General features: G+C 40.1%; 1 protein-coding gene across 1 annotated transcript in view; it reads left to right on the forward strand.

The window, feature by feature from the left end:
* Nucleotides 1-9: 9 nt before the first annotated feature.
* Nucleotides 10-18,832, forward strand: part of urb1 (URB1 ribosome biogenesis homolog) — a 103,359-nt gene continuing 84,536 nt past the window's right edge. Inside the window, exons 1-10 of the mRNA XM_080203599.1 lie at nt 10-204; nt 1,492-1,631; nt 3,010-3,161; nt 4,833-4,965; nt 5,713-5,809; nt 6,240-6,325; nt 8,466-8,591; nt 10,457-10,587; nt 12,821-13,016; nt 17,793-17,930. Coding sequence (XP_080059725.1) covers nt 81-204; nt 1,492-1,631; nt 3,010-3,161; nt 4,833-4,965; nt 5,713-5,809; nt 6,240-6,325; nt 8,466-8,591; nt 10,457-10,587; nt 12,821-13,016; nt 17,793-17,930 — 1,323 coding nt within the window. The 5' untranslated portion in view covers nt 10-80. The remainder of the gene's footprint in view (nt 205-1,491; nt 1,632-3,009; nt 3,162-4,832; nt 4,966-5,712; nt 5,810-6,239; nt 6,326-8,465; nt 8,592-10,456; nt 10,588-12,820; nt 13,017-17,792; nt 17,931-18,832) is intronic.

Consider the following 18,832-nt stretch of genomic DNA (forward strand, 5'->3'; position numbering starts at 1 on the left):
AGCCTTGCCATGCGGGAGAAGTGTTTAGATGTCAGATGAGGAGTGTGAAAGCCGGTTTTAACCCTCATCGTTAGCCAAACATGGCGCAAAAAAGGAAAATAAGCGAATCTGATGTCCCGGCGTCCCAGAGTAAAGCAGCCAGGATAGAGTTCACAGGGACCCAGTTCAAAAGCATGTTACAAACCCCTGAGAGGCTGGAGAAAGGTGAGAACAGCAATCAGTGCTGGACAATCAAACCTTCCCCTCACTCTCTGTGCTGAGAGATTGCAGCACATGGCAAAAGTAGGCAGCATGGTGGCACCGTGGTTAGCACTGCTGCCTCACAGAGCCAGGGACCTGGGTTTGATTCCTGGCTTGGGTCACTGTCTGTGTAGAGTTTGCACATTCTCCCCGTGTCTGCGTGGGTATCCTCCCACGATCCAAAGATCTGCCGATTAGATTGATTGGTCATGCCAAATTGCCCCTTAGTTTCCGAGATTCATAGGTTAGAGGTATTAGTGGGAAAAATATGTGGGGTTCTGGGGATAGAGCCTGGGTGGGATTGTGGTCGGTGCAGACTTGATGGGCCAAATGACCTCCTGCACGTAGCGATTGTGTGACTTGATTCACTGTTTCTGCTGCTGGTAACAACTGTAAATCTTCCATTCTGTTCCTGAGATCTCCAGTTGTGCAAGACATAAGGTGTTGGGAAAAGCTTTGATATTGGTCAGTCTGTCAATAGTAGTGGTGCCAGGTCACTCGGAGGCAGGGTTATTGCTGAAGGAAATGAAAGAACAACTTTGGTAGCACACTGGTTAGCACTGCTGCCTCACAGAGCTACGGACCTGGGTTTGATTTCCGATTTGGTCGTTGTCTCTGCGGAGTCCACACATTCTCCTCGTGCTTATTTATTCTTGTAAATTCTTTCTTCACCCTCTCTAAATTTGGACACAATGAAGTTACTATGAAATTCTCCTAGTAGTCATACTCCGGCGCCTCTTCGGGTCAACCAGCACGTCTTTCAGACTGTAGGAGGAAACTGGAGCATCTGCAGGAAACCCATGCAGACACGGGGAGAACATGCAAACTTCACACAGACAGTGACCCAAGCCTGGGAATCGAACCTGGGTCCCAGCACTATGAGGCAGTGGTGCTAACCACTGTGCCATCAAACCGCCCAGAAGACTTTTACAGTCAGCTCCCCAATTGTAGGAAGGTGTTGATTTGATAGATATTCCAACCAGAACTAAATGACCATTGTCTGAAACTAAAAGTAAAATACTATAAATACACAATTTGGTTATCGCATCTGAACAAAAGCATAGAATCTGTACCTTGAAACATAAATCTTTGTCAGCACCACTGAGGAAGTGTTGACATCTAAAAGACTTCCATATTTCCAACATTAACTGTTTGTATTTGATTTCTAACATTTGCAATTCTTGCATTTTGTATCAGCACTTAGTCTATGTAATAGATTTTAACATTAAAACCCCCTTTTTTTTTCCACAGCTTTAGTGACCTTTATTTCCATAGCCAAGAAATTGCCTTGCTCTGAATTGTATGATGTTGTGGATGGATACATTAAAATTTCAGCTGAATGTACAGAAATCTTTAAGCTTCTTGATGGAGAGAAACGGCCAGAAAGTCAGGTGAATATAATTGACATTTAATGTGAAATATAATGTTTTAATTGCATCATGCATGCTGCAGTCAGACCACACTTTCCAGCAAAATTTAGTTGTGAAACACAAAATACATCCAGCTGGTCAATTACAGATTTTGGCCAAGATTTTACCGGCACTGGGAGATGGATTGGCATCACAAGTGCACATCCAAATGCTTCTTAAATTTTATGAGGGTTTCTGCCTGCAACACCCTTGCAGGCAGTGAGTTCCAGACTCTCACCATCCTCTGTGTGAAAATATTATTCTTCGTATCCACTGTAAACTTTCTGCCCCTTCTCTTAAATCTATGCCCCCTGGTCATTGATTCCTCAACCAAGGGGAAACGTTTCTCCCTATCTTTTCTATCTATGTCCCTTTTAATTTTTTTATACCTCAATTGTGTCCCCCTCAGTCTTCTTTGCTTCAAGGAAAATAAACTCCATCTATCCGATCTCTCTTCATCATTAAATCTGTTCTGCGTTCAACTGGCTTGTCGGCTTGTAGATGTTACAATGTCTTTAGCTGAGAGATGTTAAACTGGCCTACCTGCTTCTGTAGGTGCTAGCAATTATACCCTGATTTCTCTTTGATTTCCCTACTGTATATTTGAGCTGTCTGTATCTCTCAATTCTGCAACTCTCAAGTTTGCCTTGATCTTTCAGTCAACTAGATAAGCAGCTTCTAGGTGCTAAGGCTATTTAAACCTGATTCTGCTTCAATACCTGCTCATCTCATTACTGGGAAGGTAACATCTCATCATTCCCTTTGAATGTTGGCTGTTGCAGTCACTAGGCAGGTTTTTACCTGTTGCTGGGCAGATCACAGCCAAGCTCTTGTTTTTGCTGTTACTAGGCAGATTCATGACAGATAGTAAAGCCAGAGAAATTATAGTGGGAGTTGGGCAAAGAATTAAAATGACAAATGACTGAAAGCTTGGGGTCACATTTGTGGACCAAATGAAATTGTTTCACAATGTAGTCAGCCGATGTGTGTTTGTCTCCACTCTGTTGTGGAGAATACACCTATCTATCAACTGTTAATATAAATCTGCTGGCCAGCATGCTTGTCATTTCATACTTCAAGGCCTGAAAGTGTGAAAAAATATTATCATTTAATGCTAGTTTCATCTGGTTATGCAGAAGAAACCAGTGTTAAAGGTTAATATAGATAGGCAAGCTTAAACGTAGCAACAACATAAACCTTCATTCATCACACAACATTGTACTCAAACTGTAATTCACCCAACTCACTGCATCAGTGCCATGTGAGATGCACTAGTCTAGCAAGTTGCTGTAATACCTTGTCTAGTTGTCATTGAGAAATAATCATGGCAAAAACTTTCCCTTTTTGTATTGTTCTTCAGATGATTCTGATTTTCCAAGCCTTGGAGGCCATTTTGCTGAGGACTGCTGGTGACCTTATACATTTTAGTGCAGTGGGGATGAACATAGTGAAGGTGTTGCTGCATAACCACATGAAGTTAATATATACAGCGGTCTACTCACCAAGTCACAGGTCAGTATTGCAGACTAAGCTGACATCTGCTAATAAAGGAGTTGGTAAGGCAATATTTATAGTCCTTTGCTGTAGATAATCCTAAAACTCAGTCACCAGTCGTTTACAATATTATGTACAACCTTTCTATTTATTTCTCTCCATTTTGGTATAATGTCTTAAAAAATTGAACTTGCATTTATATAGACTTTTGAAGTCCGAAAGCACTTCAGAAACAGCAGATTATTGTTAAGCATAGTTATCATTGTTATTTAGTCAAATGTAGAAGTTAATTTGTACACTGTAAAATCCCACAAATGGCAAATACATATAAAATTAATCTGCAGTCAACCAGGATAATGGGAGAATTTCCCACTTTGTTTTGGAATATGAACTGGCATCTTTTACACCCCACTAAATGGAGCTCGGTTTCAAGCCTGATCTGGACAACAGCACCGCAGTACTCAATCAGTATTGCACTGAATTGTTAACGTATCTTAGATGCTGAAATCGAGGAGTGGGGCTTGAGCATGTAACCCTATGACCTAGCGGTAACAGTGCTACCACTGTGCTAAGCTAATACTTCCAGCCAACATCCGTAGAAGATACATCTATTCTATATATTAATTAAGATGTTTGAAATAGCAATTTAAAGCCTGCAGATGCTGGAAATGCAATTCAGAAAGTGCTAAAAATACATAGCTGAGGGGAAGTAGCAAGGATTCATTTTTCTTCAGTGAGTTTTTGTGATCCAGAGGGCATTCCTAATTGGATTGCTCCTTCAGCTTTGGCACAATGGAGCAAATGATGACCTCCTGCACTGTAAGATTCTATGATGCACAAGCATCTGAAAAAAGAGATGAATTTTCCACCATGTATTTTGTGACAACTTCAAAAGGAAGATAGGCAAATCTGTTTTCAGGATTGATCAGACCCCAGGAATGTTACCATAATAATAAGAATAATAATATTAAAGCAGATTACTCCGGATGCTGGAATTTGAAACAAAAACTGAAAATGCTAGAAAATCTTAGCAGGTCTGACAGCATCTGCAGAGAGGGAATAGAGTCAGAGGATAGAAACATTTCGGGTTTGGAAGACACTTTCTCAGTGCTGCACCAGACAAACAGAGATGTTACTGTTTGTTTATGAATTCTAACATCAGATTCGTTATACCTCCTCTATTCAGCATTAATAATATACACTATTTAGAAATATCTTTATGCTTGTCTGCTTGTATTTCAGTGATATCTAGATTACAAAATGTAACCATTGTGCTTCAATACGCGTGATGAATTCAGGATCAGGAACTGGAGTGGAGCTGGGATAACAGCACGTTTTGGAGTTAATCTGGGCACATTATGCCAATGTTATCAATAGGCCCTCAATAAAATCATAATGCTTAATTGGGAAGTTTAAACTAACGATTATCAGTTTTACCCTGCACAGATTGGATCCTGATTCCAACGACAGCGCAATCAGATGGCCGGAACCACAGAAGCATGGACTGTTGTGCTACACTTACCTGGATATTTACACAGATTTACTTGAAACTGCACTGGCCTATTGGTGTTTTAAAATATAGATATTTGATAGCAATATAATTTCATGTAACATCAGCTAGTGTCGTATTTATCATAAGACAAGTATTTTCTGTCTTGCGCTTTTAATTTGATTTTGTTTTTGCAATAGGTACAGCCGAGTGTGCTTGGGGTTAATGTCTGCAATGGTGAGCCAGGGTCCAGATGCTGCTCGGGATTTCTTGAGCCATTTTGATTTCACTAACAAAATGCTGTTAGGCTTAGTGAAAAAGAGAGATAAAATGGTGAGTGCTTTATTCTGTAATGGTTTAACCGGTTCTTATAAATGTAGTTTATTTAGGGAGGTGGTAATGGTATTGTCACTGGATTGGTAATCCAGAGATCTGGGGTAATGTTCTGGAGATCTGGATTCAACCCTGCAAAATTTGAATTCAATAAAAATCTGGAATTCACGGTTTAACGATCACCACGGAACCATTAGGTTCAGCATTTAGGGGATGCACGGTGGCTCAGTGGTCAGCACTGGTGCCTCACAGCACCAGGGACCTGGATTTGATTCCCAACTTGGGTCTTTGTCTATGTGGAGTTTGCACATTCTCCCCATATCTGCGTGGGTTTCCTCCAGGTGTTCCAGTTTTCTCCCACAGTCCAAAGATGTGTAGGTTAAGTGAATTGGCCAGGCTAAATTCTCCCTCAGTGTACCTGAACAGGCACCGGAGTGTGGCAACTAGGGGATTTTCACAGTAACTTCATTTCATTTTGAAGTTAAGCCTACTTGTGATAAATAAATAAATTTTACTTTGCCTTTATTTTGTTGGTTGCCATAAAAACCCACCTGGTACACTAATTCTTCAGAGTCCAGTACCTCTGGTGCTCAGTGCATTGTTGATATATTGCCTTTAAGCAAAAGAAATATTAAATAACTCGTATTTTCATTGTAGTAAAACTGGCTGTGCACATATCCGTAACCTTGTATAGGAAATATCCTCAGAATTGGTATTCTTAAAAGACAGTGTGCTTGTTTTCTTTAGGGCAGGATTGATGTCCGCATGGCTTATATCCAGTTCATAGTTTCCTTCCTAATTGCTGGTGACCACAACATTATTAGCCAAATCCTGGAGTTCAAAGGTATTTTCAGTTTTGTTATTCAGTAGTTTCCAGACAGTTTGTATGAATACATTTTTGTTCTCGTTGAGAGATGTATGATTAAGACTGTAGTGTGGGATACTACCAAGGTTGAAAGAGATGGAGAGAAAAGCAGGTAAATCAATACGAGATGACCAGATTGGAAATTATAAGAGGAAAAGACTGACGTTCAATAGCTTTGAAATTTTCTGAAAAATACATGTAAAAGAGTCAAAGACCTAGCAATAAATCTTGATTAAAATGCCAGCGATCAAAGGAGTATGTTTTTGGAGCTTGAGAAGAATAAGGAAGAAAGTTGGGTACAGTAATGACTAGTAACAACCATAAAATGGAAACAAGAAAAGTTATAGCAATCAAATGGGGTTTGCTAGTTAAAATTGCATTGACTTAATTTGTGCATTTTGTTTTTAAGATTTCATTTCAGGTATCTTCACTTCTGGATTAAAAGAAGATCGGATTTCTGTCATAAATTTACTTCTGTCAACTATCAAAACAAAGGTTTGTCAGTCTGGATACTGATTTTTTTACTTATTTTTCAGCTCAAATCTTCAATAGATGTCTGGGAATCCTGATCCTCAATTTAGCAAAGCCTTTGTATGTAAGGCATTATTAACAGAAAATTATCAATGCTACTTTGTTGTTTTAGCTGCCATTGTTAAAATGGGAAAAAGTAACATGATATTTAAAACTTCTGTTGATGAAGTTTATTAATCAGATCATTTGCAACAATGCCTTAATCACTTCATCAAGTCAGAAAAAATGTGACTTATTCTCACTGTTGTTACAATTTCTGTTTCACTATCAACAAAGTTTTGCAACTTAAATATTAAATCTGCAATGTGGTATTGGCTCTTGAAGTCATTGCCTTCACCATGATGGGTTTAGAGTGAAAATGACCTGGACATCAGCCTTGATTTTTCTTTCTCAATAGTGGTGAGCACAAAGCATATAAGTAAAATAAAGTTTATTTATTAGTCACAAGTAGGCATCCATTAATGCTGCAGTGAAGTTACTGTGAAAGTCCCCCAGTTGTCACACTCCAGCACCTGTTCGGGTACACAGAGGGAAAATTTAGCATTGGCAATGCACCTAACTAGCATGTCTTTCAGACTTTAGGAGGAAACCAGAGCACCCGGAGGATACCCACGCTTACACGGGGAGAACATGCAGACTCCACACAAAAAGTGACCCAAGCCGAAAATTGAACCCGGGTCCCTGTTGCTCTGAGGCAGCATTGCTAACCATAATGAAACTTCCTGAGATTTTCCCCTTCCATCATGTGCCATTTCCAATATGATAGAATCATAGAACCCTACAGTGCAGAAAGAGGCCATTCAGCCCATCAAGTCTGCACCGAACACAATCCCTCCCAGGCCCTGCCCCCATATCCCTACATATTTACCCACTAATCCCTCTAACCTCTGCTACCCTGACACTAAGGGGCAATTTCTTAACATGGCTAACCAACCTAACCTGCACATCTTTGGACTGTGGGAGGAAACCAGAGTACCTGGAGGAAACCCACGCAAACACGAGGAGAATGTGCAAACTCCACACAGACAGTGACCCGAGCTGAGAATCGAACCCAGGACCCTGGAGCTGTGAAGCAGCAGTGGTAACCACTGTGCTACCATACCGTACCATATCAACAAGTCTGAAAAACTGGGGAGATCTGGGAGGGGGAGTGGAGCTAGGACTGTGGCAGTCAGGGTGAAGGAGGAGCAAGCGAAGAGGAGCCAGTGGGTGTGAAGAGCATTAATATCCATGGGACTGATTCCAGCAGCCTTTTAAAGCCATATAAAAGTGTTTAAAAATATTTAAAAGTCTATGCCAATTTTTAAAAATGTCATAACAGTTGTTAAATATTTCAGAAGTAATTTTAAAAACAATTTGCCTGTCATTGAGCTGAAGACTGGCCTTCCAGGGCATGTCTTCAGGTCTTGACGTCACAAGGGAGCACAGTTTTGCCAACATTGCACTGCACTGGAAAACCCCACTCTTCACCATGATTGTAGGTCCCGCTGCAACAAGTTTTCACTGCAGCCTAAAACCAGCTAAGTACAGATTCTTTTATATAGTCAGTGGCAAATACTGCCATTTTATCACTGATTGAGAACCTGGGCCTTTTTATGAAAAGACAACTGAACAAGAAAACAGAATATGAAATGTAATAATGCAATGCCGCATACATTTTTATAAATTAAATCGGTTTGTATGCCAGGTGCCCAAATCAAATATATAAATATAGTAAAACAAAATACAGATTTCAAATCTTACCTTCACATATTTAAGCTAGGTTTCTACCAGTGCTGCTGCCTAACTGCACTGAGATGTGTTCTAGAGTCATTCAGCCTTCACACTTTTCATCACTAAGGTTTTGCTAAGGTTTCTGTGTATATTTTCCCCTGGGTGCGACCGTGAGTGGAAATTTGTTGCAAGCGAGAAACAGCTTTTCGTTTAGATTAACTATTTTGTGCACGTTAACTGGAGGAATGTATTTGTAAGTGTGGAAAATTGTGGATGCAAGCCCTGGATTTTCTTTTTATTTAATCGTGTCATCTTTAACCTCTAGAAGCCCTTGGTTTAAGGATTATATCAATGAGATTGAAAATTCTTTTGTATCGTTTCTGTCTTCTAGGTGGTCCAAAATAAAGCCATTAGTAAAACACAGAAAGTTCGTCTTTTCAGTGCAGGTGTTTTGAACCATATTCATTCATTATATTACTGGAATGGAATTGTTGATGTCCAAGTAGATAATAACAAGGTGAGTGTCTTTTTAAAAAAAATTCTAATGGCTTGATTTCTCTGTTGTAGAATCAAAATGCCTTACTTGAACTATGACCTGCTAGTGTCATGTCTGATCCCATTCTCTTCTTAGTAGTCACTGCCGTTAACCTGTATCTGACCTTTATCTGTATCAAGTTTCCTTCTATCTGGGGTAATCCATGGTGGGGCTGTATTTATATGCAATATCAGTAAATGGAATGAGTTTCTTTCACTGGTGTTGAGGCAGACATATTGGCTCTAGCACTGTATTCGTACAGTGCAAGTACTTTTTCTTTGTGGAATATTATATTTCAATTTGTTGTTGGTTTTTGAATAACTTCTTAATGTTTAAGAAAATTCAAATGTTAATAATTGCCGAATAAGTCATCTTTGAGATTAAATCGGGCGGGTGATATTTAACTCCCTAATCCTGCAGCGAGTAACTCACACCCTGACTCCACAAATTCACAATTTTCAAGTCAGGAGTGTGAAGAATTGCTCTCCAGTTGCCTGGGTGAGTGCAGCTCCAACACTTAAGAAGGCTTGACACTGTCCAGGGTAAAGCAGCCCATTTGATTTGCAAACATTCCATCCACAAACATTCCCTCCTTTAACCACACACAGCAGCAGCGATGTTTACCATCTACAAAATGCACTGCAGCAACACTGCTTAGACAGCGGCTTCCTAACTCATGACCATTAGCATCGAGAAGGGCAACGACAGCAGATTTTCGGGAACATCACCACCTGAAAGTACCAGCCTGACTTGAAATTAAATTGCCATTCCTTCACTGTCCCTCGGTCAAAACCCTGGAACTCCCTCCTTAACAGCATTTTGGGTGTACCTACACCTCATGGAAGGTAGCTCACCACCACCATCTTAAGGGCAATTAGGGACAGACAATAAACGCTGGCCTGGCCAGTGAAACCCACATCTCTTCAATGAATTTCTGAAAAAACAGGGTGAGAGCAAAATCCTTTATCAGAATTTCTCAGAGGCATAGACATCTTAATTTTAAATTTATGAAGTAATGGGCAAAGGATTTCATATAGATGTATTTGAGGATTTATACATAGCGCCATTCTTCCAATTTGTCAAAATTTTCTGTTATATTTTGAGTCTGAAGCTTGTGGGGGTAAACACTACGACTTAAGCGCAGGACCTAGGCTGGCACTTCAGTACTGAGCAAATATTATATTGTCAGTAGTACTGCTATTTGAATGAATTATTAAAACACGGTCTTCTCTGCTATTCAAGTGAACCTAGAAGATTCTGTAACAGCTTTCCAAAGAACCTGAGAGTGTTCTGGTCAATATTCCTTCTTCAACCAGCACTACCAGAATAGTGTAACTGGTTGCTTTTCATTGGACTTTGCTGTACCGAGTTTGGCTGTTACATCTGTACACAAAGGACAACAGTGGCTGTGCTTTCAAAAAATAATTGATGGTGAAGCATGTTGTGAATACTTACATTGTAAATATTTGAAAAGGGTTCCAGCATGAATGAAGTCTGTGTTTTAGATAAGAATCATAGACATAATACTGAAAATGCAGTATTGAATATTGCAAAATCTAGTAAGGAATTTAGGAGAAACTTCTTTACTTCGGGGAATATTTAGAACGTGAAACTTGCTCCCGTGTGCAGTAGTTGAGGCAAACCGCATAAACACAATTCTGGGGAAGATCGATAGATGCATGAGAGAGGAAGGGTATGTTAATAAAGTGAAATGTGGGGGAGGAAGTCTCATGTGGAAAATAAACACCAGCCAATTGGACAAATTGCCTGTTTCTCTGCTGCACATGCAACGTGATACTCTGTGAACATATTGTAAAAATGAACTTTTGCATCTTAAATCCGTTCAGGGTGACCAGTGTTCCACAATGGCTGGGAAAGACTTGATTCGAGAACTTGTACACAGTTTCTTGATGGATCTCTGCTGCTCATTGAAACATGGCATCAATTTCTATGATTCTAGTTTGGGTACAGCTAAAAGGTAGGAATCTCACTGCACTGGCAGCTTTGTGCTAAAGCCACTTTTGTATGTTGTAATATTAATATTTTGGGGAGGTGATGGCATAGTGGTATTGTCACTGGACTAGTAATACAGACACCTTTGGGGACCTTGGTTTGAATCCCACCATGGCAGATGTTGAAATTTGAATTTGATAACAATCGGAAATTAAAAGGCTAAAGATGACCATGAAACCATTGTCAGTTGTCATAAAAATGCAAATGGTCCACTATTTCCTTTAGGAAAGGAAATCTGCTGTCCACTCCTGCTCTGGCCTACATGTGATTACAGCTTAGCTCAGCTAGCTGGACAGCTGGTTAGTAGTATTGCAGAGTGATGCCAACAGCACGTGTTCAATTTCTGTGCCAGCTAAAGTTATTCATTCTCAGCCTTGCCCTCGCTTGAAGTGTGGTGATCCTCAGGTTAAATCACCACCACTCAGCTCTCTCTCTCAAAGGGGAGTGCAGCCTACAGGCATCTAGGACTATGGCAACTTCATCTTTTACCAAAAACAGTTATTCTATCCCTTTGCCAATTCTGTATTCATATTGTCATCAGATCCCAGTAGCTTCAGTTTTGCTAACAAGCCTCATATGGTTATCAAAACTCTTTCAAAATTTACTTATAGAAAATACACGGCAGTGCCCTCATCTGTCCTCTTTTACTTCATCAAGAAACGTAATCAAATCACTCGAATGTAAGTTCACACTGGCTCTGCTTTAATCATCGTTACTTGTCCACATAATCATTTTGAAAGGTTCCTCACCATTTACTAGCCTGTATTTGCCAGGTTTATCATTCTCCCCTTCTGAATAAGGGGAGAATGAATATTTGGCAGTGTCCCCATTAGAAAATTGTGGCTAGCAATTCTGCAATTTCTAACTTTGCTTCCCTCAGCAGCTTAGCAGACATCCCATCCAGACTGGGGGCTTATCTACTTCAGTTACTGCCAGTGGTCCTTGTGCCTCTTCTTTAGATAGTTTTGTCTCATTAAACATCCAAGCAGCCTCCTCTATTCGCATAGATTTGCCAAAGCTGTCCTTTTTGGTGAACACTGATGCAAAATACTCATTTAATACTTTGGCCACGACCTACCTCCACAATAAGTTTCCATTTTGGTGCCAAATCAGCTTCATCACTTCGGTAAGAAACACTTCACTGTTAAAATCCCATAGAAGATCTTTGGATCTCCTTATACTTTAGCTGAAGGAATGGAATCCCTGTTAAAGGAGAAATTAGAAAAAACATCTAAAACCATTAATTTTAAAAGGAAAGGTTTTACTAAACTAATCTCATTAAATTCTTTACAGTGACACAACCAGGTTAGAAGGGATGAACTCACTCTACTCTTTGTCCCACTCTTGGGTTGGTTATAAACATTGTTTAAATTTAGAAATGATACTATATTATCAGTAAATGAAATAAAGCAACCAAATTCCTCAAATTAACTAGAGAGAAGTTAATTTTATTACCACAACTCACTTGGGTTAAAAAACAGAAATTATTAACAAAAAGGTATAAAATATACAAACATGTCCAATTATCCACTAAGGCAAAAGCAACATTCACATAAACTCCCCAGTCATGCCCAAAATATAGCCATTTTTTTGTCAAAGTTTTTCATTGTGACATTTTTTGATAATACAAATCCAAGGGAGACAACACATCTAAATTGTATGAAAAGAGAGAGCTGTTTGGCCGGTGGAATGACCTTTAAAATTTATGAAAGTCTCTGGCAAAGTAGACATGGAGAAGTTTTCCACTTGTGGGAAAGGGCAAAACTAGAGAGATCATCAATATAAGATTGACACCAGGAAAGAAAATAAGGAATTCAGAAGAAATCTTTTCACTAGAGAATGGTGAGGATATGGAACTTCTGCCATGGAAGTGATTGAAGGTAAGTAGCTTTCTGTGGTGCCACTTGGATTCATGGAAGTTTAGCTACTTGAACAGGATATTTCCATTTGGCGTCTTCTTTGTTTTCACCAAGTGCCTAACCATGGGTTGTAACCATGGGTTGTAACCATGGGTCTTTACTTGGCTTCTCGGATTTTAGGGGATATTTGTTGAAATGCAGAAAGTGGTCATTAACATGAGTTGCTTCCTATTTGTTGTGATTTTTACATTGCTTGTGAACTTATTGGTGTTCATTAATGGATTGTCTGCGGATCCAAAAAGATTTTTTTTTAATTGTGAACTATGATTGCACATGCAGGGGAGGAAATATTGTGCTGCTGAGATTTCTGCTGTGCTTAAAGACAGCCACAGAAGATGCACTGGTGGCTGACTTGATGACGAACATCCTCAAAGTGTGTCCTGATTTATTGAACAGATTCTTCAAGGAAACACAGTATTCCTTTGTCCCTAGACCTAAGACAGTCTGGTTGGACAATATCAAACTACTTCGAAAGGTAGGGAGCAACTAACTCGCTCGCACATGCTTTCAGACTTGATGCTGATAATTATGTATTACAGTTGTAAGATATCAATAAATTAATTCTGGAGCACATGTGAAATATTGGTTAGCATAATCATCTAATTTCATAGTTGACTTTCATTTTTTGGTTATAACCTTTAGGTTGGAGAATGAGGTGTTAAATGTAAGATAATTGAGCAACTGATAAACAGCCTCAATGTAACTGCAAATTAAACAAGACTAGGAGCAAAATCTTCTCAACAAATGGCTGTGTTATGAGAAAACTCGTCTGTTTACTCCAACAAGACTGGTCGGTCTTCTCTGCATATTCTACCACACTCTGACAACAAAAATCAACGGCCTGTCATGCCATCATAGAGGGGGGTGCGACTTAAACACAATGGCAAATCCTGACTACTTAGAGATCAGGGCATCATCTTAAAAGGGGGCTCCCGATCAGAACTCCAATATGCCTTCCTCAAGCCCATCACTGACGCCTCAGGGGCTCCCCTCCCCACTCCACAATTGGAACGAACATTCACTTGGAGTTCTATCTCCCGTGATCATCAGTCCCTTCTCTATTTGGCCCCATCCTCCAGTGTGATCATCAGCCCCTTCTCTACCTGCCCCCCCCCCCCCCCAGCCCTCAAATGATGTTGGCACCTTCTCTCTTTTCCACCACCCCTTGCTCAATCATTATGAGCATGAATCTGATGATGTCAGCGGCGAGGGGGCGAAGAAAATCTGAAAGCGTGTTCTCACTGGTGAAAACTGATACTTGTGGATCTTGAGTCCCCACCGGCAACCTCGCAGACAGCAAATGCAGGCTGAAGATTTTGCCCTGGGTTTAATTAACCTGTCTCACAAGGTCAGAGGATAAAATGTGAAGGCATTGAGCAATGAATGACCCATCTTTCAGCTTGTAAGAAATCAGAAGATCTATCCTTCATTAAAACATTTAAATTTTTTATGTAGGTCTCAGATGAAAGGAAGCTGAAAACCAATTGTAAACAAGCAAGTTCCTTTGAAGGGCCATCAATTCTGAAAGAGGAGGGTTGCAAAACTCCATAAGAGATATAAATTTGTTATATAAGTTACACATCGAATAATTAATATTGTAGGTAAAATGATTAATTTACATTCTTTTTTGAGACCATCACAAAGCATCCCACATTGCTATGGAGATGGACTACGACGGAATAGAAGATTCATTTGTTTAATTTAGCTGGGTGTTTCTCACGGAAGGCAGTTTTGGTTTGATATAGGCTGCAGCTCTAAGAGCCAAAGAAGATGAATGTTAGTTGTACCTGCTCTGCAGTTAAAGCAGAAAAAGCACTATCCTTATTGCTCATTGCATGCAATTCAGGTGGTGGCGGCAGGGGCATGGGCTCGGTGTGGAATTTGTAAGGGGAGGAAGAAATTGGAAGATTTGCCTAGTTTGACGCTCGAGGAAGAAACCTACAATGGTCTTCACAGAACCTTGTTGACAGAAAGCATTTTGCAGAGTTACAAGGTGGTGAATAGGTAGCTTGGTACCTGTCAGCAACCAGACCAAGGAACCGGCAACTTTGAGGCCTTAAAGAAAAATGACAGGGCTTAGCCATAAAATGAAAGAAAGGATCCACATAAAATCTTACCTCAAAACATAGCAGGAACATAGAGGAGAATTAAAGTGAATTCCAGAGAGTTGTGGCATTCCTTTGGGTTGGTCCTTAAAGTCATGAATGAAGTTTCAAGAACCTTGTAATATAAATGGCACTCCAGGGACAAATAAAAAAGAGATATATGTTTATAGCATAGGTCTTTGTGAGCCATAGTATTAAGTGATCAGTACTTCCTTTAATTGTTTTATTCCTCTTTATATACAGAGAAGTTTGTTTTAGTTTAAGAATGAAATATTTTGGCATAGCCTCTTGTAGTGGATCAGTGGGTGTTCAGATTTCTCTTAACATTAACAAATCTTCCTGTGCCTGCATGGGTTTCCTCCAGGTGCTCCGGCTTTCTCTCACAGTCCAAAGATGTGCAGCTTAGGTGGATTGGCCATGCTAAATTCTCCTTCAGTGTGCCGTAACAGGCGCCGGAGTGTGGCGACTAGGGAACTTTCACAGTAACTTCATTGCAGTGTAAATGTAAGCCTACTTGTGACTAATAAATAAACTTTAACTCAAGGGGAAACTTCAGTTTAATTACTTTAGAAAATATCCCCGCAAATAGAACAGCTTGAAACACTGATGCCATGTCCATTAATTAATGCAATTAATTTATTTTAATTAGTTTCAATGGAATCAGTGAACCTGGGACTATGGGTTTGATGCATTAACAGCACAACTGTTTGAAAGATAAACAGGAAATGCTGGACATTCGATAGGTCAGGCATTATCTGTACAGAAAGGAGGATTCTTAGTAAGAAAACAAAAATGCTGTGCCTGTGAAAGAGCACTTAATTGATTTGTACTCAATAAATTTGGAAATGTCTGGTAATGACAATTTGGTAATGACAGCAAAACTGCTGGTGTACGTCACCATTGCTGCTCCGAAACTGACAGCGATTTCTAAGCTTGCGCATGCGCAGAATGATGCGGAAATCCAGAAGTTGAGGTCTGTGACTTTGTTTCAGTTTACTGTTGAGACACTACCAGAAAATATCAACGGGAAATCTATAATTTGACAAGAACATGCACTCTTAATTATTCTTTTTACATCAAGACTGCGTTCGTCTTAAAGTAAAAATCCTTGAAAGGGGTCAGTAAAAACTTTCTTTCCAATCATTTATCTTTATTTGAGTTTCTACGCTAATCCAATCATAACTTACTTTGCTGTCTGAAAGTTTAAATTGCAAGTAAAGGAAGTTGGGTGCCTTTAACTTCCTGGGTAGCTGTGTGCAATTATTTTAATACATATGACTCATTCCCTGCTTGCTGACATCTCTGCTATAGGCTGGGCGAATGGGCCAGGAACTGGCAAATGGAATTTAATGTTGGCAAGTGCGAGGTGGTCCACTTTGGTAGGAACAATGGTAGGAAGGACTATTACTTACGTGGCGAAAAACTGCAGCAGGCGACGGTGCAGAGGGACCTCGGGGTCCTTGTGCATGAGTCGCAAAAACCCAGCCTGCAGGTGCAGCAGCTGATCAGGAAGGCGAATGGGATGCTGGCCTTCATAGCGAGGGGGATTGAATATAAAAGTAGGGAGGTCTTGCTGCGGCTGTATAGGGCATTGGTGAGGCTGCAGCTGGAGTACTGTGTGCAGTTTTGGTCGCCGTACTTACGTAAGGATATTTTGGCCTTGGAGGGAGTGCAGAGGAGGTTTACTAGGCTGATACCGGAGTTGAGGGGCTTGAGCTATGAGGAGAGGCTGAATAAACTAGGCTTGTACTTGTTAGAGTTTAGAAGAATGAGGGGAGATCTCATTGAGACATATAAGATGATGAATGGGATGGATAGGATAGAGGTGGAGAGACTCTTCCTGCTCAGAAAGGACAGTAGGACTAGGGGGCACAGCCTCAAGATAAAGGGGGGGCGGTTTAGAACGGAGTTGAGGAGGAACTTCTTCACTCAAAGGGTGGTGAATCCCTGGAATTCTCTGCCCGTTGAGGTGGTGGAGGCTGCCTCACTAAATATTTTTAAGATGCGGGTTGATGGGTTTTTGATAAGCGAGGGGATTAAGGGTTATGGGGAGAGGGCAGGAATGTGGAACTGAGCCACGACAGATCAGCCATGATCTTATTGAATGGCGGGGCAGGCTCGAAGGGCTAGATGGCCTACTCCTGCTCCTATTTCTTATGTTATGTTATGTTGTTTCACACCAAGACAATCCCCTTGACTTGCTCCCAGATTTGAACTGCCATAAGGAAAGGGGAAAGCCACACTGAAAAGATTGCTGGATCTTTGTGGGCAGCTTTCTTCAAGGTCAGCAGCGAGCACCCATGCTTCACTGACTGCAAAATCAGAGCTGGCACTTAGGTCGAGATTGACGTCCCATGCGAGGTCGACGGACTTTTGCATGGTCCCTGTCCTGCCCGCTATGATTCCCATGGCGGGCGGGACCGGAAAATTCCAACAGGGAGAAAAAGCACAACATTCAAAAAGCAGTTTGAAGATAATTCACCACCTGGTTCACAGCTGAGCAAGATGGTATTCACAAGCACAAATTTGCAGTATAATTGCAACTGAGGAGTGTTTTCTTTCAGAGTCCATCAAAGTCAGAAATAGTCTGTTAGTGCACAGAAATAGCCTCAAGCTGGGTTAAAACAGGACCACTGTATGTATGGGATGAAGGGAATTCTGCAAAGCAAATACTCTCTCCCTGAAAGCTCTTTTGAAACAAGATCTTTCTTTGCTTCTGAGTGCGTACATATTTGTGAAGGTCTTCACTTCTTTTGCGATAACTTGTGTACACTCTGAATAGGGACTTTTGTGTTACTGTGCAGCCAAGCAGCCTAGAGAAATCATTGGTGAAAACTGCAACCTTTAGTTTGCCAACTTTAAACCAGCACATTCATACTATCTCAGATTTGGTTTATTCACACTAAATGTTAGCAATAACTGAGGAAAACAATTTGACAAACAAACTTGTGATACTTAATAGTAAATTCTTTGTATGTTTAATCTTTACAGTATGGTGTTTGTTTAAAACTAAACTGAGAATAGACAGTGAATACAGTAAATATTTAAACCTTTATTATAGGTACCTGAGAGATAAATTATTTCTTAAAGTGAACGCTGGATCGTGCATACTCTTCATAAATTTTTTTTGTACTTTCAACTTCTAGATTTACGAAGCTCAGCCAGAGATTTCCAAGGCCTTCAGAACAAAAGAGTTCATTCCAATCCCCCGTCTCCTTTCAATGGTGATGGTCACAACGTTACCTCCAGTGGCTACTAAAATCATGTTTACTCAGGGAATCAGTGTAAGAAAAAACGTTTTATATTGATTTGTTTCTTAAAATCAAAATTAAAGCCATATTTACTCAGGGAATCAGTGTAAGAAAAAATACATTTAATTTTTACTTGATGCTTAAAATCAAAAGTAAAGCCATGTTTACTCAGTGAATCAGTGTAAATAAAAATTTACTAATTACTTGTTTCTTAAAATCAAAATTATTTAGAATATACAAAACATTTGTCAGCAGAAAGGCAAATTACTACACACTCTACAACCAATTTCACTACTGATCTGCCTAATATAATTCCTTTCTTGCATCAGGAGCCAGAAAACGCAATATGGTACATAGTAAAACATAGGACTGGTGTGCATCTGAGGAAGCGGTGGGGTTAGTGGTATTGTCACTGGACTAGTAATCTCGCGACCCAGTGTAAAGCTCTGGGGACCTGGATTCGAATGGTGAAATTTAAATTCAATAAAAATCTGGAATTAAAAGGCTAATGAAACTATTGCCGATTGTCATAAAAACCCATCTGGTTCACTAATGTACTTTAGGGAAGGAAATCTGCTGTCCTCACCCAGTCTGCTCTACTACATGTGAACATAAGAACATAAGAACATAAGAAATAGGAGCAGGAGTAGGCCATCTGGCCCTTCGAGCCTGCCCCGCCATTCAATAAGATCATGGCTGATCTGTCGTGGCTCAGTTCCACTTTCCCGCCCTCTCCCCATAACCCTTAATCCCCTCTCTTACTGCAGCCTCTGAAATGGCAATGCAAAGGCAATTAGACATAGGTAATAAATGCTGCCAAGCCATGAATGAGTAAAAAAATCTCAAAAACAATGGCTCATCAGTTGCCTGCACTGCCATACAAGTATGGGAAGGTACAATATATCAGAAAAAAATAGAAAATTTGGCCATTTATA

The sequence above is a fragment of the Carcharhinus amblyrhynchos genome, chromosome 15 (genome assembly GCF_965287045.1).
Source record: "Carcharhinus amblyrhynchos chromosome 15, sCarAmb.v2.hapA, whole genome shotgun sequence".
NCBI classification, from domain to species: domain Eukaryota; kingdom Metazoa; phylum Chordata; class Chondrichthyes; order Carcharhiniformes; family Carcharhinidae; genus Carcharhinus; species Carcharhinus amblyrhynchos.